General features: G+C 39.5%; 1 protein-coding gene across 5 annotated transcripts in view; it reads left to right on the plus strand.

Annotated features, from left to right (window-relative positions):
- Nucleotides 1–25709, plus strand: part of MED14 (mediator complex subunit 14) — an 87356-nt gene that overhangs the window by 52896 nt on the left and 8751 nt on the right. For 4 of the 5 annotated variants that reach the window (XM_023202631.2, XM_023202632.2, XM_023202630.2 and 1 more), the window contains exons 17-28: nt 1189–1349; nt 1436–1582; nt 2248–2339; nt 3283–3435; nt 4073–4342; nt 8791–8931; nt 12192–12303; nt 16987–17118; nt 19305–19487; nt 20650–20885; nt 24205–24384; nt 24478–24585. In XM_023202631.2, coding sequence (XP_023058399.1) covers nt 1189–1349; nt 1436–1582; nt 2248–2339; nt 3283–3435; nt 4073–4342; nt 8791–8931; nt 12192–12303; nt 16987–17118; nt 19305–19487; nt 20650–20885; nt 24205–24384; nt 24478–24585 — 1915 coding nt within the window. The remainder of the gene's footprint in view (nt 1–1188; nt 1350–1435; nt 1583–2247; nt 2340–3282; nt 3436–4072; nt 4343–8790; nt 8932–12191; nt 12304–16986; nt 17119–19304; nt 19488–20649; nt 20886–24204; nt 24385–24477; nt 24586–25709) is intronic. The other variant, XM_023202629.2, reaches the window with a different exon arrangement.

Below are 25709 nucleotides of genomic sequence, written 5' to 3' on the forward strand. Positions count from 1 at the left end.
TGCCAATCCTGCCAAGACTGAGAAACTTTGTTCTAGGTGTTATATTCTGGATTAAGGGGTCTGAACCAAGATTCCATAATTCCAATTATATTTGTTTTTTTGCCTCAATATAGATATTTATTATACCAAATCTGAGAATTAACCACCTTCTGTATGAGGTAAAGGTTATATATAATTAAATAATATCTCATTATTTTATCTCTTACTGAAATTAACTCATAAATAGCTAAAATATATTACCTCATAATGTTTTGTGACCAATAAGATAGTTTGTAAAGCTGTAGAAGGAAAATGGATGGGTAGGTATTTTAAGAAACCAAGCTACTACATTCCTCTTGTATATGTGATGTATGTGTGACAATATGTATGTTAAACGAGTTAATACATGTAAAGGTCTATGAAAATAAGGGTTACCGCTACAGGGGAGGAGGTGGCAAAGTGGGGATAATGAACCTGGAATTTTAATGGTTATTCAGTCAGTGACCAAGATTTGGTTTTACTGCAAGGGAGAATTAACATACATGGGGCCAGGCTTGGTGGTGTGCACCTGTAATTCCAGCTACTTGGGAGGCTGAGGTGGGAGGATCGCTCAGGAGTTCAGGGCTAGCCTGGGCAACACAGCAAGACTCCATCTCTTAAAAAACAAAACATATGAATACCTGCTGTGTCAGCCACCATAAGCACTTTCATTTTCTTTGTCAATGACACATAAAGTAATTCTTCATCTCTATTTTGTAATTGGGAAATTCAGAGACATTAAATGTGGCTGAGTCAGAGTTAGAATGTGGGTCTCTGACTCCAAAGCCCTTATTCTTTGTACTGTATCATCCTGTCTTCAAAGAGTGGTTTTATAAGGATTTGTTCCCCTTAGCTTTTCCTTGAGGATGTTCTAGATTTTGTAGAAAACCAGTATTCTTGATTTTTGTTCTGTAGAGCTGTAGTCTTTTTTAAAGAACAAAATTATGAATAAAGACAAACATCACTGTTAAAATGAGAGTTCTAATCCATATTGATGTGAATGGAAATGGATTAAATACTATTAATTGCTGTGAATTGCTTCCTGCCTTGGCAGAAGGTATCTAGAAGTGGAGTTTGAACTGAAGCTCTAATGTCATACCCTGTCTGTCATTGTGTATATTGTGCTTTGTCTGTGTAAAGTGTATTTCATATACTGTCTTTTATCACCAGAATTCCTCCCTGTAAGGGTATAAGTGAGGAAACCCAAAAGGCTCTGGACCGCTCTCTTCTTGATTGCACTTTCCGATTACAAGGTAGAAATAACCGCACTTGGGTAGCAGAGTTAGTGTTTGCAAATTGTCCACTTAATGGCACTTCTACCAGGGAGCAAGGTGAGATGTTTCACACATTTTGTCTTTGCATATTTCTGGATTTTTTTAGTATCGGTTACTATTAATATTCTCTTTTAATCCTGTAGGCCCATCCCGGCACGTTTACCTGACATACGAAAATCTGTTGTCTGAGCCTGTTGGTGGTAGAAAAGTGGTTGAAATGTTTCTTAATGACTGGAATAGCATTGCACGATTATATGAGTGTGTGTTGGAATTTGCACGTTCTCTACCAGGTACATGTAGAGATAATCTTCTTTTTAAATAAATAATAATAAAAAAAAGTCCATACCCTTTTTTTTAACTGAAGAAGTAAAACATGCATAGTGTTCAAAGCAAAAAAATCAAAAGTATATCTAGTAAAACTTAGGTGTTCCTTTCACTTCAGACTTCAATTTCCTTCCCCTAAAGACAACCACTGTTAAGTTTCTTTTGTTTGCAAAAATTTTACACACAGGTATACCATATCATAATAATAGTGATTATTTACTGTGTGCCATACAATATTATAAACAGTTTGCTTGTGTTAACAAATGAGTTATCGTCACAGTCTTCACAATCACAGTCATGAGGTGAGTATTATTCCTCATTTTACAGAAGAAAATAAGTTGCAGAGACCAAGAACTTTGTATAAAGTCCCATAGCTAGTGAGTGGCAGAGTTGGAATTGGAACCCTCTAACCACTATGCTAGACTGCTTCAGTATATCTCACCTGCCCTTGCCCCCTTTTGTAGACATGGAAGCATATTATTTATTATGCTGTTGCTTTTTTTTAAACTAAGTTACTTAACTAGAGACCTGTCTGGGCATATAATATTGCCAAAATGCCCTCTTATTCAAATTTATATTTTAAAATTTTACATGTATAATATTAATCTCCTTTTTGTTTCCTTCGGTTTAGACATACCCGCTCATCTAAATATTTTCTCAGAAGTTCGTGTTTATAATTACCGAAAACTTATCTTGTGTTATGGAACCACCAAGGGAAGCTCAGTAAGTCTGATTGAAATGCTGAAGTTCCTGTCTTATGAATTTTTTAAAAATCAAGATTTAAAAAAACATGAAAATTACCTTAATATAAGTAAGAGCTCAAGTAAAAGTTAGGGATAAAATGGTAAATTTTAAATGCTTGTGGCTATAAATATAGTAGACTATAATGCTTAACTCTTTAAAATTGAAAACAAAAATAATAACCCTGTGATATGGGGTATATGATGTTGAAGCAATTTGGACAAGGTAATGTACTGATGGTGTTTGTATTTTTTTCTTCACTGGTTACAGATTTGCTTGGCAGTGTGATTATTGTAAGGAAAATTATGTATGAGTGATTATAACAATATGGGATGTTTTTGCTTTTGGGCACATGAATGTTAACATTGTTTCATCTTATCTTAATCTTGAAGTATTTCCTGTAATCTGTAGTTCTTTACTTTTTTCCCACCTCACATGTGAAGTCCTAGAAATGTAGTATAAAAATGCAGCCAACTGGTTTCTCTCTAGACTTCTACGTCAAGTAATGTCAGGTTACTTGAGCTTTTTAAAATCTATTAACCAAGTGTATCTGTGTTCAGAGTGGCACCCTTCCCCTTTATGACAGTGCTCCTTAGTTGATGGTACCAAGAGTGTGACTCTTCTTTAGTTCAAGAGAAAAATGAAAAGAAAAACTAATGATAATTTTCAAATAAAGTTTAATAAAGTTGTTTTAGCGCCTTCCTGTTTTATTTAGTAAAAGAGGACTAACACATGGTCAGGGAATGTACTTTCAATATTAACAGCACATCTGGAGTTCGAATCCAGTCTTATTTTATTGCTTGTTTTCCAAAAAAAAAAATCTCCTTTAGATTTTTGGCATTTTGCCTTACTTTTAACATTTTTTCCCCCCTACTTGAATCTGTTACTTTCTCAGTTGCTGAAACATGTAATCTTTTTCATTTAGATTAGTATCCAATGGAATTCAGTCCATCAAAAATTCCACATTTCTTTGGGAACTGTTGGCCCAAACTCAGGTTGCAGTAACTGTCACAATACCATTCTCCATCAGCTTCAAGAAATGTTCAACAAAACACCAAATGTGGTTCAGTTATTACAGGTAATTAAGTTTATTTTCTGTCTAAAAATAAGACTTAGTATGCCAGCCGTGCTGGTTCACACCTGTAATCCCAACACATTGGGAGGCCGAGGCGAAAGGATTGCTTCTTCTCAGGAGTTCAAGACCAGCTTGGGCAATGTGGCAAAACCCTGTCTCTATAAAAATACAAAAATTAGCCAGGTGTGGCGACGCACGCCTGTAGTCCCAGCTATCTGGGAGGCTGAAGTGGGAGGGTCACCTGAGCCTGGGGAAGTCAAGGCTGTAGTGAGCCGTGATTGTGCCACTGCACTCCAGCCTGGGTGGCAGAATGAGACCCTGTCTTAAAAAACAAACAAACAAACAAACAAAAACAGCATTTAGTGTCTCAGGCAAAACTCTTCAAAAGATCGTGGAGACTTAACTTATCTTTAATGACTAAGGCTGATAACTTTTGTCTTCTATATCTTGAACACTTCTTTGAGAATTTTCTTTGATGCAATGCGGACCCAGTGATTTAGATTGCATTCTCTTCAAGGGGAAGTTTTATGGAATCTGCCAGAAGGACGTTGTCTTGTTTTTGACATTTATACACTGAAAATTCTGAGGTTTTAACATTTGTACAGAAACCGGCTGCTCTCACTGTGTTTGTTCCTTTTAGGTACTGTTTGATACTCAGGCTCCATTAAATGCCATCAACAAACTCCCCACTGTGCCCATGTTGGGCTTGACCCAGAGAACCAACACTGCCTACCAGTGCTTCTCCATTCTGCCACAGTCATCCACCCACATCAGACTGGCCTTCAGGAACATGTATTGCATTGATATATACTGCCGGAGTCGAGGTGTTGTGGCAATACGGGATGGTGCCTATAGTCTTTTTGATAACAGCAAATTAGTTGAAGGTTTCTATCCTGCACCAGGACTAAAGGTAACAGACTTTAGTGTTATAACATGAGTAAACATAAAAATTATCTCTAAAATGGTTTCTTTGAGGGGGAAATAATGGGGAAAAGCAACAAATTCCTGTTTAAATTTAATATAAGTAGCAGTGTTAATTCATCATCTCTATAACTTCATTCTGAAGGAGCTAGAAGTTCTGATAAAGCGCCGTGCTTATGTGTATGAGATGATTAAAATATTTTTCTTTATATTCTTACCTTCTGATCAGTAGGATGAAGATACTAAAAAGAGTTGTATTTGGTCTTCGGAACTTTAAAAGTAGTTTTTATCATTGATTTTTGAAAAGATTTGGTCATCAATTCTACTGTGATGCTTATTTATTTATTTATTTATGAGACAGAGTCTGACTTTGTCACCCAGGCTGGAGTGTAGTGGCACGATCTTGGCTCACTGCAATCTCAGCCATGTGGGTTCAAGTGACTCTCCTGCCTCAGCCTCCCCAGTAGCTGAGATTATAGGCATGTGCCACCACACCCGGCTAATTTTTGTATTTTTAGTAGGGATGGGATTTCACTATGTTGGCTAGGCTGGTCTCGAACTCCTGACCTCAGGTGATCCACCTGCCTCAGCCTCCCGAAGTGCTGGGATTACAGGCGTGATGTAATCTGTGCCTGGCCTGATGCATTTTAAAAATGTAAGGTCCTGGACCTTCGCAAAGTGCTAGGATCACAGTAACCTGTGCCTGGCCTGATGCATTTTAAAAATGTAAGGTCCTGGACTACAACTGCCAGAGTGGTTAACTGATGTGATAGCTCAGTTGTATGTGTTTTTTGTCTGGAGTCAAATAAATCTAAAAGGCTTGATTTGAAAAATAGTCTCCTGCAATTCACTCTTGTCATTTTCTTGCTCCCCAGATGCCCTGTTTTCAATTCTTATATAGCTGATTATCTTGGTATTTATATCTTTATCTCTAAGTAGAATGCCTACATTGCTATTTGTTTACTTTTTGGTTGAGGGCACTATCTGATTCTCACAATGGAAGATGAGCATTCTTTTTTTTTTTTTTTTTTTGGAGACAGGGTCTTGTTCTGTCCTCCAAGCTGGAGTGCAGTGGCATGATCATGGCTCACTGCAGCCTCAACCACCAGGGCTAAATCCGTCCTCCCACCACCTCAGCTTCCCCAGTAGCAGGGACCACACCCAGATAATTTTTGTATTTTTTGTAGAGATGGGATTTCGTCATGTTGCCCAGGCTTTAGTTGTTATTAAATTCTTTTTTATGTGTGCCTTCCTCCTTCCAGGCTGCTCTCAGTACATAAACACATTTGTCTTTCTTCCTATCTTGGTAACATGGTTAGGTAGCAATTTTGATTAGATTATTTTTCAGCATTTGCACTGTTATGAATATGTAAGCATTACTGCAACCAAGCTTACTATGATTATTTTTCCTGTCTTGCTCAACATTTTATTTTATTGGGAATATTAATTGGGTCTTTTCTGGTTTCACTTTCTCTGTAGTACCTATCACTAATTAACCTTAAACTCTCTCCTAGTTATGTAACTCCTTTTAGTATGTTCAAACATATCAAGATACCTTATTGATTTCATCTTGAAGAAATCTCTTCAATAGGCCTCTGACCTGCTCCAATTTGAACTGATAGCAGTCTGGGCCTTCTACACAGTGTTCACTTAGGAATCTGCAAAAGGATGAAAGGGGAGATTCCTTTATTTCTCTTTTATGTTGCACGTTGCATGCCTTGTGTCGTGGGCCCCTTGTTTTTTTTCTTAGTTTACTTCGTTGTTTTGATTACTGGGAGAAGGTACATGGTGGGTGGAGAGTTAATTTGAAATCATGTATGCCTGAAAGCATCTTTAGTTTATCCTCATCTAACTGAAGTGACTAGATAAAGAACTCTAGGTTGCAATCATTTTCTGTAAAAATTTTGAAGATACTACTTCATTGTCTCCTAGCTTGCATTGTGACTATTGAGATGTGTAATGAGTTCACACTGTGGAACATTATGTGACTTGACTGGGCTCTTTCAGTCTGAAAACTTACATCCTTTTGCTTTGGGAAATTTCCTTGCACTATTTCTTTGTTCATCTCCGTTGCTTTCTCTGTTAGCTCGTTTGGGTACTCCTAATGTTCTGATGCTAGGCATTGTGGACTTGTCCTCCAATTTTCTTATTTCTTCTGTTTTTTGTTTTGTCTCTTGTTTCTGGGAGATACCTCACTTTTTTCCTCTTATCCCTCTATTTTTTATTTCTATCAATATTTTATTTTGGCCATTCTGTAAAAATTTTTTTTCAAAAGGTCTTTTTTTGTTTCAAAATGTTTGTTTTAAACATTCTATTATATGACAACATTACTTTTTCTTCTTTTTATCCTACATAATCTCTATTTTATTTACCTTGCTTTTGTGTGTGTGTGGGGGTGTGGTATTGATTTCTTTTATATTAGTGTCTTTCCTCAAATGTTAAGCGATTCTTAACTCCCTGCTCTTATTTAAAGGTAAGACTTATTGACTGTGGTCTTCATTGCAGGATGATCTCCTTGGGCCATTTTTTTGGGAAACTGATATCAGTAGCTTTAGGTCTTTTTGTTGGACTGGTGTGAGTACCAAGACAGGAGTATCCAAATCTTCTATCCAGATGCATAGATGGTATGCATCTGGCTCTCAATATTGGGAAAGTCAAATGAGAAAACGAGTATTCTCAAATTTATGTAGACTTTGATCCCCATTTTTTATATGGTAGTCCTTCTCTCAACTGATCTTTGGCGTCCCTCAAGTCAGAGATCCTCCTCCAGAGTGGAAGAGATCAACCCAGCTCAGTGAGAATAGCAGAGGATCTGGGAGGGTCTAAGTATCTCTTAGACTTTCACTTAGTCCTTCTGTTATTAGTCCCACTTTTATCCCCACTTCCAGAGGTACCCATATTAGTCCGTTTTCACACTGCTGTAAAGATACTACCCAAGACTGGGTAATTTATAAAGGAAAGAGGTTTAATTGACTCACAGTTTCACAAGCTTAACAGAAAGAATGGCTAAGAGGCCTCAGGAAATGTACAATTGTGGTGGAAGGTAAAGGGGAAGCGCGAGAGCAGGGGAAACTTCTACTTATAAAACAGGGGAAACTTCTACTTATAAAACCGTTAGATCTCATGAGAAGTCACTATCACAGCAGCATGGGGGGACTGTCCCCATAGTCCAATCAATCAGTCCCTCTCTCAACACATGGGGATTACAATTCAATTACAATTCAAGATGAGATTTGGGTGGGGACACAGAGCCAAACCATACCAGTGCCTGATACTGCCAGTTCCAAAGTGTCTCGGGGATCTGGATGGAAATAGTTTGCTTCTTGGCTTTTCCCACAGCTTACTTAGGATACAGCTTTCTCACATTGGATGGTTCTAGTTGCTACTAAACCATCTTCTTTGCAGCCTCCAGGATGTATTGCTGTTTTTTCTGTTCTCCCATTCTTTTTGTCTTTGTTACTTATTGCTTCAAACTTTTTTTCCAGTAGTTTTAGTGGGGAAAGAATGCAATGTGTATTGTGAGCCCATCATCTTTAATTAAAAGTAGACTGTCGACTTTTTTTTTTTGAGACAGGGTCTCACTCTGTTGCCCAGGCTGGAGCGCAGTGGTGGGATCACGGCTCACTGCAGCCTCAACTTCCCAGGCTCAAGCAGTCCTCCCATCTCAGCCTCCCTAGTAGCTGGATCCACAGGTGTGCACTGTCATGCCTGGCTGATTTTTGTATTTTTTGTAGAGATGAGGTTTTGCCATTGTTGCCCAGGTTGGTCTCGCAAGGGATCCTCCCACCTCAGCCTCCCAAAGTGCTGGGATTATAGGTATGAGCCACTGTGCTCAGCCCACTTTGGACTTTATATATATTTGAATACTGGGGATGTAAGGAGTGTTAAGGAGAATCTGTGCTTGAAACACAAACTCTGATAGCCTTGCTCACTTTGACAATATATAAAACAAGGCTGTCCCACTCTTAATGGTTCAAGATTAAATCATGTAATATAAAAAAGGAAAAAATTGGATCGTTTCTTACTCAGTTTTCCTTTCATACTTTCTAGTTTAAAAAGTGAGAGCGCTCACTAGCTGGGGAATTTTCCAAGTTATGGCCAATATGCTTTTCATTTTTTACCCCCATTTCTGGATTAGAAGTTAATAAGAAAATATTATGATCTGATGGTAAGAGGTGCCAGGATGTACTTCTTTCTTCAGCTTTTTGCTCACACAATATTTCTTAGTTGATATGACTTTTTTTTAGATGCTGTTTTTGTTAACTGTTTTCCTCAGTTTCCAGCTTCAAAATTAACAATATTTCTTCTAGGTTGTCCTAGTAATGATCTTCAAGGATCAACATACTGTGTTTCTGTTTAAATATTCTAAATAATTTAAAATGTTTTGCTAATAATGTTAGGTAAAATAATCTAATTTTTACCTGTTTATATCCGTAGACGTTCCTGAATATGTTTGTTGACAGCAATCAGGATGCTCGAAGAAGGTCTGTAAATGAGGACGATAATCCTCCTTCTCCTATAGGAGGAGATATGATGGATTCTTTAATATCGCAGCTCCAGCCACCACCCCAGCAACAGGTAATATCTAGCCAAAATTCCAAGTGGTATCACATTTCTGTAACTTTACAGGTTCTATAGGCATCAAAGACAAGGAGGTCCTTGGTGGGCCCGAGATGACCAGGAAATACTTATGAAATAAAGAGTTACAGAAGGAGGTGAGGAGGAGACTTCCAGTGACAAGAAATGAATAGTGTTGGAAACAGCACTAATCTCAGATCATTCACGCACTTAAAATGATGTTATATGATTCCAGGGATGGAAATATCATCCGCAGGATGTGAGATCTTTGAGAGAGTTTCCTCACCTTGTCTTGAAGGACAGATGCTATTAAAGTAGAGCACAGTGGACTAAATGTCTAGCGATGTTCAGTAGGGACTGCTACAGAGAACAGGTGGACAAATTTTCAGGGTTCTGTCCTCAGACCATTTGGATAAGCCACATTATAGAACCATAAGAGCTTTCAGTTCTGTCCTGTCACCTTCACATGTCTGAGAGTTGAACAGGCCCCTAGGCCAGCCATTGTTCTCTCACAGACCCTCCTGAAATAGAAGGTGAACAGTGATCATTTAGCCCTTCAACAGTCCTGTGTGACTCCCTAGTCTGGAAAATCCTCACTGGGGCTGTAGACTCCGGGCTGGAGTCTTTAGGGGCTCCATTTTTAGTTGTATATGAGCACACAGCCTCTAGGCAAGGCTCTTTGGCACATCCTTTAGTTTTGGTTTACAAAATAGCTCACTGCTTCTCACCCAGAAGCTTTCATGAATAGCATTGCTTGAAACCAGCATTATGCAGAGAATCCTCTTAGCTTATTTTATTGCTTAGCTTCTGGTCTGGCTACTTAGTGACTACAACTTTCCAGTGCTTAAATCTTTGAAAAAATACTAGATTCTTACTAGAAGGAGGGTTTTGTGGAAGCTCTATTGTTCCTGGCAGCTGTTTAGGGTTACTTGCCTTCTCACTGTTTCCCTTCTTGGCCTTCATGTAGAACAGGGAAGCTCAGTGAAGGCCTATGCGAATGTCTCTGTGTAGCCAAGGTGCCGTGCTCTTGTGACAGACATTGACTCAGATGAGATACTAGCCCTCTGAGGATGCTGGGCCACCATGGGAGAGAAGTACCTTGGCTCAGCGGATATCAGAGCAGCTTTTTTCTTGTGGAAGCCACTTTCTTGCATTTTTGATTTTTCCTGTACCTGATATGGAGCAGGGAATGAGCCACATCCTTTGGGGGAAAGAAGTAACTGAGATGGCCTGTCTCATGACCATGGCTGTAGCAGGGCCAATGTTATAGGGGGAATGGAGGGAGAATGTGGTCCATTATTCTCTCTGTCTCCCAAGATAAGTTGTTCATTGGCCCCTCTATGATTTTTTTTTTTTTTTTTGAGATGAAGTTTTGTTCTTGTTGCCCAGGCTGGAGTGCAGTGGTGTGATCTCAGCTCACCGCAACCTCCGCCTCCCAGGTTCAAGTGATTCTCCTGCCTCAGCCTCCCGAGTAGCTGGCACTACAGGCACGCACCACCATACCCGGCTGATACTGTATTTTTAGTAGAGAGGGGGCTTCTCCATGTTGGTCATTCTGGTCTCAAACTCCCGACCTCAGGTGATCTGCCCGCCTTGGCCTCCCAAAGTGCTGTTGTTACTGAAAAAAATCATAATTTGACATAGTGAGAGCCTGCAGCGCTAGTTTATTAGATATTCTGATTTGGCTAAGAGCTCTATACACCCAGTAGCATTTCATACTGAACATGAGATTTCTAACTAGGAAAATAGTTGCAAGCTAAGGCAGAAGGATTAGATGTGGGTAGATTGGCCAAAGGTTAGGATATTCTAGAAAAGTTAGAATGATTTGTCACTTTGGGAAAACTTGAGGAATTTTCTGCTTTTTCTTGCTCTGTATTCAACCTGTAGGTAGAGCTTTTGTTTGTTTTAAGTTAAAAAGTTTGACACTTAATACCAAGTCAGAATCCTTTTAAAAGAATATTCATCTGCCATGGTTAAATGTCTTTAGTCGGTGGCTTTAGCTTTGTGTACTCCTAAAGATTGAGCCTTTTATTGAGCAGTTTCAGTTTTCAGTTTTTTCTGCTTATCAGATATCTGTGCTATGCTTCTATTTGTAAACTATTCATCTCCCTGATAAGACAGTTGTGAGGAAAAAAATGTTCATAAAGGGATTCATGTACATTTTACTTGATATTAGCAGGTAGCTTTTCTTCTTTTATGTAAAATGCTGTTTTAGTGTATAAGCTAGTCCATGAGAAAGGAAAGGAAGAAAATATAAAAGTTTATGAATATCATAGTTTCAATCAACAAGTTAGTATGGCTTACATCTCCAAACATAAAGGTACATTCTACATTATTGGATAAAACAGTATGGGCAAATACATGATTTTGTAGCTTTTGAGTTAGCCTGAATTCTATAATTTCTTTAAGATAGCTTAGAAAGAATCAATAAAAAAAGAAAGTAGACAATCTGGTTTTAAAAATAGGTAAAAGATTCAAGTCATTTCACATAATAGGATGTCCAAGTGGCCAATAAGCACAGAAAAGGTATTCAAACATTATTTGCCATCACAGAAATACAAATTAAAGCTACAATGAGGTAACACTCCACACCCACAAAAATGACTTTAAGAAAAAAATTGATAATTATTTCCAACATTTGATGTTAGGAACAACTGAAACTCTCGTGTGGCACTAGAAAATATGTAAAATGTTACAACTACCTTGTGAAAGTGATAAAGATGAGTAAAGGTCAGGCTGAGCTACCATATTTCATTGATACTAAACGCCACCAAATGTAAGATGCATCAGTTTTTATCTACTGCTCAGAAAGAAAAAGCACTGCCAGTTAAACTAACATCCCATAAATGGAAAGAGACACCCTGATTTTAGAGATGTTAAAGTGTGGGGGGAAAATGTCTTAGAATCAATGAAATGGTAGATAAATAATAGAGATAAATCAATGAAATGGTAGATAAATAATAGAGATAAATCAGTTATATGCTAGATATAAAATGAGCAAAAAACATCTTGAGGGATAGAAAGCATTGCAAGATCGGGAAAGAGGATGTTGCTATTTTAAAACATTTCGAAAGTCAGGGTTTATAAAGACTTGTGTTGTTGATGTGTATTTATTTTGCACGCTTTTATACCTCATGTTTCCTATTTGGTAACCAACAAAGTGTGTAAATATTAACACTGTAGCTATAATTAGTGAAAGCCACACTCTTATGCTCCATGCAGTTGGCCATTTTACCAACATTTAATTTTCTTCTTTTCAGCCATTTCCAAAGCAGCCAGGAGCATCAGGTGCTTATCCTCTTACTTCACCCCCTACATCTTATCATAGCACAGTCAATCAGTCTCCCTCTATGATGCACACACAGTCTCCAGGTAAGATATCACTTACTTTCTTGTCATGTTCAACTTTCAAATCCAAAATACACACACACACACCCCACATTGAGAAGCACTGTGCATCTAGCCTCAGGCTTCAGAGAGAATTCCCTTTCTAGTCTATGGCTAGATAGTTGTCACTCATTTATTATGGAAGGTTTGTGAAGTCTGTGTCCAGGCTCAGGAGCACTTTAAAAGGTTTAAATTAATGTCACCCAGAGCCAGACTCACAGCACAACTCCAGGGGTTGCTAATCACAACATGATCTATATTATAGATTGACAGACTCTAAGGCCTATAGAGCCAAATCCTGCTTGTCATCTGTTTTTGTAAATAAAGTTTCATTGGAATGAAGCCACACTTGTTTATGTAATGTCTATGGCTGCTTTCCCACTATGACAGCCCTTTACAGAAAAAGTTTGCTAAGCCATGGAATAGGTGGAAGGGTGGCCTGCCCCCAAGCTCCGAGTTAGGCAGTGCACGGTCTGTTTGTCCAGACATAATGGCTTTGTTGGCAGCTCTATGAAGTGCGCTGTAAAAGTGCTTGAGAATGCCAAACTTTTGCTTTTGACTGAATGATTCCGTGGTATCTCTTGAGCACTTGCTCTGTGCCAAATGCTGCCTGGTGCTGGGGATTTAGCAGTGAACCAGATATCAGCCCTGCTCTTGAGCTTATCATCTAGCAAGGAAGCTAGGTCATCAGATTTACTGGGGAGAATGACCCCTTGCCTACTAGGTTCTGGTCATATGTCCAGAGCATAATGATGGTTTTTTCGAAGAAAGTTTTAGCATAAAAGATGTGATATGTAATATAGGATGTAAAATACAAGAAATTAAATGATTTTTAAAAGCATGCATAATAAAACCTTTTATCTACTGTAAATATATCAGTCCACTCAACTGAAGAATACATTAAGTAGTTTAGTACCAATTGAAGGCATTCGGGCTTATCAGAAAACAGGACAAACAAAACTACATTAAATCCTGATTTTTAAGTAACAAAACCCAACAAATACATCTGCTTTTAAGTTTTCATTTTGAAAAGCAGAATTTGCGGTGCATACTTTTCTCCTTTATAAAATACAAAAATTCTTATAGATAGGTATATGTGTGTCTGTATATGAGAAATTTGTATTGACCAGAAAATCCGTTAATCTGCAAGTGGGAGATGTAATGACATAACTTATTCAATAGCTAATTCCATTTGTAAAATGAGAATAATATAAAACCTTTTCCATAGAGATGTTGTGAGAATTGAATGCAATAGTTCACATAAAGTGTTTAGCCTGGGGCGTGGTACATGGCAAATGCCTCTTTGACCAGTCCATTGTAATCTGTCTTGTTGCCCAGATTGGGCTGCTCGACATCCCGCACTGCCTAGGCACTCGCACCCTGGCAGATCCCACCCCTACCATGTCTCACACTTAGCCACTCATATTGTTCTTCACATTACTTCAGTGGTGTTGTTTTAAAAAAATAGATCCTCATTTTTTAAATCTTTAAATTCACTTTTATTTGGGGGGTGGGGTGTGCTTCCTCTGCTTAGATTCCTAGATAAACAGTCTTCATCTGTAATGCCAAGTATGATGAGTGTTACAAAAAGGGTCACTTGGGCTTCTGAAAGAGCATTCGATAAGGAGGGGTTCAATTGTTTGTTTCTTGGGGATGCCTTGTTTGCCTCCCTCCTTTCGACACTGGTTAAGCTGAGACTTGAAGGGTGGGTCAGAGTTACCCAGGTGCAGGGACATGGACGAGGAGGATATCTCAGGCAGACTGTGCAGGGTGTGTGGAGTCTGAACTCCCAGAAGATGGTAGACTCTTACAAATGGCTGGTGTGTGGAGAGATAGGGCTCCGTTCAAAATTTTGGCCTTTATTATATGGGTAAATAGGAAGCCATTGTTGGATTTTAGTCTGGGTTAAATTTATACAACTGAAAGTGACAAGAGTGGTGGATGGGCAGATTTCACAGAGAAAGGAGCAGGGCATTCTCTTGAACCTGTTGATTTTGCAAATCCCCAGAGATTCCTAAGTCAAGATGTCCAGTAGGCAGTTGGCTGTATGAGCCTATGGCTCATCAGAGATGGTTGGGCCGCAGATGAAGACTTGGAAGTTGTTGTTGTCATGTCTAGGGTCATTGAAGCCCAAGTGGGTAGTTGAGTCCACCCCTAGGAATACCAGTGGTCAGTAGGGAAGTAGCAGCTAGGGAGGAAGTAGGCAAAACAGGAGAAACAGGATTGTAGAACCCCAGGGGAGTGTGTTTCTAGGATAGGAGTTGACATTGTTTTTATATAGTAGGAAGGGAAAAATATTTTGAAATAATTATAGTAGTAGACAAGCATATATAGTGCTTACTATGTGCCAAGCCCTAGTCTAAGCACTTTACCCGTTTAATTCTCACAGCAAACCTGTGGTGTAGGTCCTATTATTATTCCCATTTTATGGAGGAAAACTGAGACATGGAGAAGTTAGGTCACTTGTGCAGATGATACAGCTAAATAAGTAAACATAAACACTTAAAGGTTGGTCAAGTTGATCAACATACTGACTGAAAGTAAGACAGTGCTTTAGGTATTACAGAACACAAAAATATGAAATTATCTCACATAGTACAGTTCCCCCCGCCTTATCATTCTCGAGGTTTTAGTTGCCTGAGGTCAACTGAGGACCAAAAATGGGCAAGTATAGTACAATAAGATATTTAGAGACAGAGAGGTACCGTATTCACATAACTTTTATTATAATATACTGCTAAGAGTGTTCTATTTTACTGTTATTGTTAATTTTTTACTGTGCTTAATTTGTTAATTAAACTTTATCATATATGTGTGTAGGATAAAAACAGGTTTCAATACTATCTGAGGTTTCAGGCATCCCCTGGGGGTCTTGGAACATATCCCCTGTGGATAAGGCGGGGACTGCTATAGTAGAAATTTGAAACATGCTGATATTAAAGGTAATTATGATAATGTAGCAAGTGTTTAAATGTTGCATTTATTCATAGTTTTGGTAGCCATAGTTCACCCTTTCATAATCCTAAATTAAAACTAGTCCTGTGGCTTTAAATAAGTTAACGTTTGCCTGTTTTTTATATCTCCAATCTCAGTCTCTCCGTAAGTCTAGTATTGTATTTTCTTTTTTCTTTCTTTTTTTTTTTTTGGAGACAGAGTCTTGCTCTGTCATCCAGGCTAGAGTGCAATGGAGCAATCTCATCTTGCTGCAACCTCCGCCTTCTGGGTTGGAGTAATTCTCCCGCCTCACTCTCCTGAGTAGCTGGAATTACAGGCACGCGCCACTGTGCCTGGCTAATGATTGTATTTTTAGTAGAGACGGGGTTTCTCCATGTTGACCAGGATGGTCTCAAACTCCTGACCTCAGGTGATCCGCCCGCTTCGCCCTCCCAAAGTGCTGGGATTACAGGCGTGAGTCACCACACCCGGCCTTGTATTGTATTTTCTAACTGTCTATTTGGCATAATTTCCATGTAATGTCTGGTGGATACCTGAAACTCAGCATGGCTGAAACTAAACTCCGGATCTCTTCACTACCCCAGTGCTCCTCTTCCCACAGACACCCCAGCTCAGTAAATGGCAGGCCCTTCCTTCCTGCTACTTGGGCTGAAGCTCTTCGAGTCATGCTGGACGTCTCTTTCATACCCATGTTCAGTCATTTACCAAATACTGTCAGCTTGATTTTCAGAATTTACCCAGAATCCAACCACTTTTCACTACCATAGTCTGTCACCTTTACCCAAGCCACTAGTCCTCTCTCACCTGAATTATTGCAGTCATTTCTAACTGGTTTTCCTGTCCCTACCCCTACCCTTGCTCTATAGTCTGTCCCACAGCAGCTAGAGTGATCCTTCTGGGACAGAAGTTCGTCCATGATTTCCGCTCCAAACTCTGCATTGGATTCCCACTCATTGAGGGTAAACCCTAAGTCCTTAGAGTGGCCCACAAGTCCCCATGTGATCTGGGACCCACCCCTCTTCCTCCAACCTCTCTGGTGTCCTCTCTTCCCACTGCCCACCTCGTTCACTCTGTTCTTGCCACACTGGCTTCCTCCCTGTTATTTATAACTGCTTCCACCTTTGGGGCATTTGCACTAGCTCTCTGTTTGGCTGGAATATCTCATCCCCTGGGTATCCTCATGCCTTATCCTTTCTTCACGTATCAGCTCACATGCCCCTTTCCTTAGAGAGGTCTTTTCTGATTGCTATATGTAAGGAACAATACCCACCTCCTTCACTACATGATATTGTCCCCTTACCCTGTTGTATTTTTTTCCATAGCACTTACCTGACAGATACTTGTCTTTCTCATTCTGTTAGAATATAAGCTTTGTGAGGGCAGGAATTTTTATCTCTTTCGTTAACTGCTGCATCCCCAATGCCTAAAACAGTGCTTGGCATGAAGTCGGCATTCAGGCCTTCTTGTTGAATGAATAACTGAATAAAAAGTACACTGGATTTTTAATCAGTCAATATAAGAGCTAGAATTTGGGCCCATGGAATTGAACACTCTCTTTCGATAATGAAATCTTGCCAGTTTTTCTCTGTGTTATATATATGGGAGCTATACTACTCGTTTCTTTAGTTTGTAGAGAGATTTTTAACTTGGGGTCCTTGGACAGGACATAAAATGTGTCCGGCAAGATTATCTATAATTATTTTCCTTTATTAGGAAATCTGCACGCTGCCAGCTCCCCAAGTGGGGCTTTGAGAGCCCCATCACCAGCGTCATTTGTTCCAACTCCTCCCCCATCCTCGCATGGAATCTCAATAGGACCAGGGGCCAGTTTTGCTAGTCCACATGGTGAGTCCATACATGGAAATCGATATAGCATAAGAGCTTGATGTGAAAATAATTTTTGTTGAGTAAATTTTTTCATTGCAAAATTAATACTTGTTTTTTGAGGAAGTAGCAAAAATATTGCTCAAGCAAAAAGAATCAAATTTATCTAATTCCACCACACAGAGGTAATGACCAGTGAGTTTGTCTCTGACTTGGACTCTCCCTTGCTGTCTCTGTTGCTCTGCCTTGCCCTTCCTGTCACATGCCCTGCTTGCCTGCCCTCTCACGTTTCTGTTATTCTCGCTTGCTCCACCCAGCTGCTTTTCTCCCCCTTCAAATACCTGCCCTTGCCCCTCTACAGTGGGTACCGTAACATAGGAATTGTTTTGAGACTTTAATTTTTTAACTTTTTAACTAAAAAATTTTATTTTGAATTGATTCAACTAGATAAAAAATAGAACCAGAACCAGGAGTCAGTGAAATGTTTCCTTTTTATTCCACCAACCACCTAGTTCCTCTTCCCAGAAACATGTAGATATTCTTGCAGAGCTGTTTCATGCATACACAAGCAAATACATGCAAGTGTTCTTTCCCCTCTCCTTTACACACACGACAGCATACTTTACAGTGTTCAGTGCCTTTTTTCACTTAATATATCATGAGTATGATACCATAGAACATAAACAGGTTCCTCAGTTTTTAAGCTGTATAGCACCTGGGATTTTAGTTTTTACTATTAATATTTGTGGGAACATTTCTGTCACATCATCATACCATATGGCGTAATAATATCCCCTTGTCAGGGTGTACCATGACTTAACTGCTCTCCTATTGTTGTATGTTTAGAATGTTGCCATTTTTTTCACAATTAAAAATGGTGCCATCTGTGCTCATATCCATGATTGTTTCCTTAAGTTCCAGAAATGGAATTGTTGTATCAAGGGGTTTGAGAAATTCTAAAGCTTTCAAAACATATTGCTAACTGCTCATCTGAAAGGCTGTACCAGTTTCCCATACCATCATACAAGAATGTCTGTTATCCTGCATCATTGCCAGCAGGGAGTATTACATATTTTAAAGACCTTGGCCATTTTGATAGGTGAAAAATGGTATCTTATTGTTTAATGTGTTTCTTTTTTTTTTTTTTTTTTTTTTTTTTTGGGTCTGTCTCTTTTTCTCTGGCTGGAGTGCAGTGGTGCAATCTCAGCACACTGCAACCTCGGCTTCTCAAGTTCAAGTGATCCTCCTGCCTCAATCCCCTCCCCAGCAAAGTAGCTGGGACTACAGATGTGCACTACCGCGCCTGGCTAGTTTTTGTGTGTGTGTGTGTTTTTTTTTTTTTTGTAGAGATGGGGTTTTGCCGTGTTGCCTGGGCTGGTCTCGAACTCCTGGACTCAAGCAATCCACCCATCTCAGCCTTCCGAAGTGCTGGGATTACAAGTGTGAGCCACCATGCCTGGCTGGTCTTTGGTGTTTCTTATTTTATACCTCCCAGTTATATATGCTTTACCTATGTTCTTGTGTTTTTTCTTACCCATTTGTAAGACTTAAGACCATTTAGTCTCTGACATATACATGGTAAAAGTATTTTTTCAGTTTGTCATTTGGTTACAGAGGGATATAAATAATATGTTGAAGGTATCTGGAGGATGAAATTTATTTATTTATTTTTTATTTTTGAATACCTTTGTGGATACCAATGGAGGATGAAATTTAAATATCAGATTGTTCAGGAAGTCACTGCTTTCAAAACTTGAGTCTTGGTTCATTTCTTAGTCAACGTAGCCTAAATAAAGAATATGGAAAATTTCCTTCTCCTCATTCTACTTTGAGTAGAATGAAAATATAGTTTGTTGAAGTTGGTTTAAAAATATATTTCTGCCTTTAAAGGAACTCTGAGATTGTTTGCTTAATATTTTCATGCATATAGTAGCATACATTGTTATATATTACATACATTGAAGCTTGTGTGAAGGTAAATTTTATCCTCTATCTTTATATTTTTCTAATTTTTGTATCATGTTAAAAAGTACCTTACACAAAATAGAGATTCAGTCATGACATGTTAACACACATCAAGCTTCAGTGAAACATCTTATTGGAAGAAAAAATAAAATTATTACTATGTAAAAGATTTGAATGCTGTCAAGTAATTTTCAGTTATTAAAATATAGGTTTTGAGAATCATTTGTTTACCTTTTTTATAGGAACTCTTGACCCTAGTTCCCCATACACTATGGTGTCACCAAGTGGACGAGCCGGGAACTGGCCAGGATCTCCTCAAGTGTCCGGCCCCTCACCAGCAGCACGCATGCCTGGAATGTCACCAGCCAACCCCTCACTACATTCTCCGGTTCCAGATGCTTCTCATTCCCCTCGAGCTGGAACAAGTGAGTATCATCAACATTTTTATGTTCTTTTTTAGTATAACTCAAAGTGACGTATTTTGTTGCATCCTCACATTTGAAAGTCATGACCTACTTTTTGAGAGAGGATACTTAAAGGATATTACAAAGGATCATGATGAAGAGATGCATAAGGGGAGTGGAGTTTCCATGCCCTCTGTGAGCCTCCACATGTTTGGCTATCTGGAAGTTCTCCAAACTCTGTCGTTTTGGGTTTTTATGGAAGTTTCATCACGTAGGCATTACTGATTAAATCACTGGCCACTGGTGATCAACTTTGGGGATGGGGCTGAAACTACCAACCCTCTAATCGTGCCTTGTCTTTCCTATGATCAGCCCCCTTCCTGAAGCTACCTAGGGGCTGCCAGCCATCAGCCATCTCATTAGCATACAAAAGGACACTTAACCACTTTGAAGATTCCAAAAATTTTAGGATTTGTATGCCAGGAGCTAGGACAAAGACCAAATATATATTTCACAATATCACACATATTAACACAGAAGAGAATTATATACATTTACTGGTTAGCTTTTGCTACCTAACATTTAGTGGCTTAAAACAATATATGATTGTTATATATTGGTTCACAATTCTGCAGGTTGGCAGTTTAGGCTGAGCACAGCTGAGTGAATCTTTCAGGCTCTGCTGGGCAGCTCACTCATGTGTCTGTAGTCAGCTGCTGGGTTCATTTGGGACTAGCTGATCTAAGATGGCCTCAGATGGCAAGGTTTCGCTCTGCTTTGCGTGGTTTCACACTTGATCTGAGGCTTGTTCACATGGTGGCTCAACAGGATTTTAAGGCCGGGAGTAGAAGCTGAAGCCTGCAACTAGCCCAGTGTCACTTCCACCACATTCTGTTGGTCAGAAGCAAGTCACTAGGCCAGCCAGGCTTCAGGTGGAGAAATAGAGTTCACCCCTTAAAGGAGTTGCTGCAAAGTCACATTGCAAGGGGCCTGGATACAAGAAGGAGAAAAATAGTGGCCATTTTTGCTAACAGGTTGTTAATATACGATTGTTACACCACAAGGAGTAACTGCAACAGTACAGAATGATTTAGAACATCAAAGATTTGTGATGAAGGCAAAACAGGAAGCAGTGAGATAGTATGTATTTGTAAATGACATAACATGTTTTCCTTCCCAAAAGGTTCTCAAACAATGCCAACAAACATGCCTCCACCTCGTAAACTACCTCAGCGCTCTTGGGCGGCATCCATACCTACCATCCTCACTCACAGTGCCTTGAACATTTTACTGCTGCCCTCACCAACGCCAGGCCTTGTGCCTGGTCTGGCAGGTAGTTACCTTTGTTCTCCACTTGAGAGATTCCTTGGATCAGTCATCATGAGACGACATCTTCAAAGAATTATTCAACAAGAAACGGTATGGGTACCTAGTGACCTTCTAAGTGGTGATTGTTAAGGGTAAAATGCTCAGTTGTCCTGCAGGATAGGATCTGAACTAATGTGACATTCCTTCACCTTCCCTCCTTTAACAAGCTCGTTAGAATTATGCTTTTCACCCTAAACTGGCATTAAAAATGGACTCCATTATTTTCTTTTCCATTCTTACGTTAACATATTTCTGCATTATACAGTTTGCTGTGCTGTGGCTTCTATGTTATGTGGCTAACATGAACCTGGAGATAGGTCTCTGCAGCACACAGGACCAGTGCACACAGGATCTGGCCTTGCAGAGAATAGCATACCAGTAATTATTTGCCTTCTGGAGTGCCCGTGCAGGCAGACTGATTTTGAATCTGAGTCTTTATGGAAATAAAATCATTGGCTGGATGTGGTGGCTTAGACCTATAATCCCAGCACTTTGGAATGCTGAGGCAGGATCACTGAGCCCAAGCGTTCCAGACCACCCTAGGCAATATAGCAAGACCCTCTCTCTACAAAAAATTAAAAAAATTATCAGGCATGCACCTGTAGTCCTAGCTACTTGGGAAGTTGAGGCAGGAGGATTGCTTGAGACCAGGAGTTCCAGGTTACAGTGAGCTGTGATCATGCTGCTGCACTGTATCCTAGGTGATCAAGTAAGACCCTGTCTGTAAAAAAATAAAAATAGAAAAAAAATTTAAAGAAAATTATTTATGGTTACAAGGACAAAAGCGTCTTCTAAAATACATGAACAGGACAGGCACGGTGGCTCATGCCTGTAATCCCAGCACTTTGAGAGGCTGAGGTGGGCAGATCTCTTGAGGTCAGGAGTTCAAGACCAGCCTGGGCAACATGATGAAACCCCGTCTCTTCTAAAAAATACAAAAATTCGCCATGCATGGTGGTGTGCACCTGTAATCCCAGCTACATGGGAGGCTGAGGCAGAATTGCTTGAACCCGGGAGGCGGAGGTTGCAGTGAGCCGAGATCGCGCCAGTGCACTCCAGCCTGGGCAACAGAGCGAGACTCTGTCTCATAAATAAACAAATAAATAAATAAATAAACAATTGAATTTTTAAAAACTCTTGTAGAAAAAAGACTACTAAAAAAAAAAAAAAAAGAAAGGAGACTTCTAACTTATCCTATGGTGATAAAGCCTTAGGAGATAATTTATAATTGAGAGCACCAGTTCTAGAGTCAGGCTGCCTGGGTTTGTAGCCAGCCATACTACCTGCTAATGTGTGTTTGGGCAAATTACTTCAGATAATAGTATTTACCTAACCGATAACCGTTGTGGGAATTTGAGATATTTCATGTAAAGCCCTTAATATAATGTCTTGGCATTTTCATTATTTATAATTACTGTTATTATTGGTAGATGCATGTATTAATGAGGTAGTCAAAATGGTGAATGTTTAGGCTGGGCACCGTGGCTCATGCCTGTAATCCCAGCACTTTGGGAGACTGAGGCGGGCAGATCACTTGAGGTCAGTTGAGACCAGCCTGGCCAACATGGCGACACCCTACCTCTACTGAAAATACAAGACCAGGCATGGTGACTCATGCCTGTAATCCCAGCACTTTGGGAGGCCGAGGCAGGCAGATCACTTGAGCCCAGGAGTTCGAGACCAGCCTGGCCAACATGGTGAAACCCCATCTCTACTAGAAATACAAAAATTAGCCGGGTGTGGTGGCACACGCCTGTAATCCCAGCTACTTGGGTGGCTGAGTCATAAGAATCATTTGAACCTGGGAAGCAGAGGTTGCAGTGAGCTGAGATTGTGCCACTGCACTCCAACCTGAGCAGACAGAGAGAGACTCTCTCTCAAAACAAACAAACAAAAACAAAAATTATCTGGGCGTGGTGGCACATGCCTGTAATTCCAGCTACTTGGGAGACTGAGGCAGGAGAATCGCTTGAACCTGGGAGGCAGAGATTGCAGTGAGCCGAGATCGTGACACTGCACTCCAGCCTGGGCAACAGAGCAAGACTCCGTCTCAAATAAAAAAAGAATTAAAAATGATGAATGTTTAAAATATATGTGAAGCCATTTTGCAACCTTCATACTAAGATTTGGTATGGAAATGTTTTTGAATAAATTAGCATTCAAAAGAAAAAAGAGAAAAATAATAAACTAAAATTAGCACGCAAAATGGTTTATCATCAGACCTGGGATCTAGCGTCAGCTATGCCACTTACTATCTATGTAAGCTTTCAGCTCTTTGACCTCATTTTGCTCAGCTGCATAATCAACATACTCTGCTAAAACAGGGGTCAGTAAACTATGGCCCCTGGTTGCTATGTCCGTCCTTCTCACCACCTGTTTTTGTAAATAAAGTTTTATTGGAACACAGCCACACCTGTTCATTTATGTATTGTCTATAGCTGCTTTCAGCTGTTATGACAACATTGAATAGTTGTGACAGAGACCATATAGTGCATAAAACCTGCAACTTTTTCTATATAACACTTTACAGAAAAAGTTTGTCAACCCCTGGGCTAAAATGAGAGCCTAATCCAGATCTAACCTTTTGTAATTGTACTCTGTATTCTTTTTTTCTAATGTGCCACTTTAAAAAAATATATATATATATATATTGTGGAAAATGTTCAGCATATACAGAAGTAGAATAGTATAATGAACTTCTGTATTCTCATCACCCACCTCCAACAGTTAACTAATATCAGTATTGTTTCATCTAGAACTCCTCCCCCCAGATTTTCACAGCAAATTTCAGACATAATTTCTTCCATAAAAATTTTTGCATGTGTCTCTAAAAGGTATGGACTCTTAAAACAAAAAAAGTGCACCATTCTCATACCTAAAAAAAAAATTTCTTTATCACCACATATCTAGTTAATATCCAGATTTCCCAGGTTGTCTCATTTTTTACACTTTGAATCAGAACTCAAATAAGTTTTTCTAAGTCCCGTTCAAAGTTTTGGTTCCCCCCTCTAGTTCTCCTTCTTCATCCTTATACAATTTGGAATCATTGAATATTTTTTTGATCCCTATGTTTTCTATCACATTGGTCAGTCCTCTGGATCAAGTTACTGAATGAATTCAGGCTCAAGTTTTTTGATGTTGTTTTGCAAGAATACTTCATAGGTAGAATTGTGTTCTTCCATCAAGAGGCACATAATGTCTGATTGCATTTCTTTAGCAATGTTGCCAGCAGTTGATGCTGAATGCTGTAGGTGCCTTTGTTTTGGAATAGGTATCAACTTAGTGGTTTTGCTTTTGGAACAGTTCTCTCAGTAACATCTTCATTTTCTCTTTGATTTACATGTTAATTTGATGTGTCCTTATTTTGCAGCTGCAGCTGATAAATTCCAATGAACCCGGAGTGATCATGTTTAAGACTGATGCACTGAAATGCAGAGTTGCCCTTAGTCCCAAAACCAACCAAACGCTTCAGCTAAAAGTGACACCTGAAAATGCAGGACAGTGGAAACCTGATGAACTTCAAGTTTTAGAGAAATTCTTTGAAACAAGAGTATGTGTTTAATAATGCATAATTTGAATATAATTAATGAAACAGAAGCATTAATATAGAATGAAGAATAACTTGCTTTATTTATCCCTGTAGGTTGCAGGACCACCATTTAAAGCTAATACGTTAATAGCCTTCACCAAGCTATTAGGAGCTCCTACACACATCCTGAGGGATTGTGTGCACATTATGAAGCTGGAGCTGGTAAGTTACAGAGATATACATTTCCAGCAAGGTTTGTTTGAGGAGGTTAGACTTGGTGGGAGCAGTGTTTATTGGTTTTCACCCATCTATATAGTTTCTTCTATTTTTCTCTTAAATTCTTAAATATTTTTAACTTAGATTTTATTTATCTTTGAATAGGTAACACATTTCTGTTTTATCTTTTGAATTTAAAACAAGATAATATAGTGAGAAATTTCCCATCAGTTCCTGTCTATCTATCCCTGTCCCCTCCATCCCTGTCCACCTGTCTTCTGGCCAACCAGAGTTACCATGGCTTGCCTCTCCTTCCAGAGATGGTCCATTCATAAAAGCAAATAGCATTGCTCTCATAAACGTTTGATTGATTGAGACAGGGTCTCATTCCAATGCCCAGGCTGGAGTGCAGTGATGCGATCTCGGCTCACTGCAGCCTCAACCTCTGGGGCTCAGGTGATTCTCCCACCTCAGCCTCCTGAATAGCTGGGACTACAGATGCACGCCACCATGCCTGGCTTTTTTTGTTGTTGTTGTTTTTGTTTTTGTAGAGACGGGGTTTCACCATGTTGCTCAGGCTGGTCTTAGACTTCAGGTCTCAAGTGATCCACCCACCTTGGCCTCCCAAAGTGCTGGGATTATAGGTGTAAGCCACCGTGCGTGGCCTTCTTGTAAATATTTTAAATGAAATGATATTCACACATCCTGTTTTGTACTTTTTTCCATTTTTATTATGAGCTGGTTTATGTATAAATTTATAACATATAATTTAAAAAAATCTGACTCCTCACCTTTGTTGGTCCTAGACTTTATGTCCTGAATAGCTGTTAAAACTGAAGTACAGGCCGGACGCGGTGGCTCACACCTATAATCCTAGCACTTTGGGAGGCTGAGGCAGGCAGATTGCCTGAGGTCAGGAGCTCGAGACCAGCCTGGGCAATGTGAAACCCTGTCTCTACTAAAAATACAAAAAAATTAGCTAGGCATGGTGGCACGGCCTGTAGTCCCAGCTACTCAGGAGGCTGAGGCAGAAAAATCGCTTGAACCTGGGAGGCGGAGGTTGCAGTGAGCTGAGATCTCGCCACTGCACTCCAGCTTGGGTGATGGAGTGAGACTGTCTCAAAAAAAAA

This window comes from Piliocolobus tephrosceles, chromosome 12, assembly GCF_002776525.5.
Source record: "Piliocolobus tephrosceles isolate RC106 chromosome 12, ASM277652v3, whole genome shotgun sequence".
NCBI lineage: Eukaryota > Metazoa > Chordata > Mammalia > Primates > Cercopithecidae > Piliocolobus > Piliocolobus tephrosceles.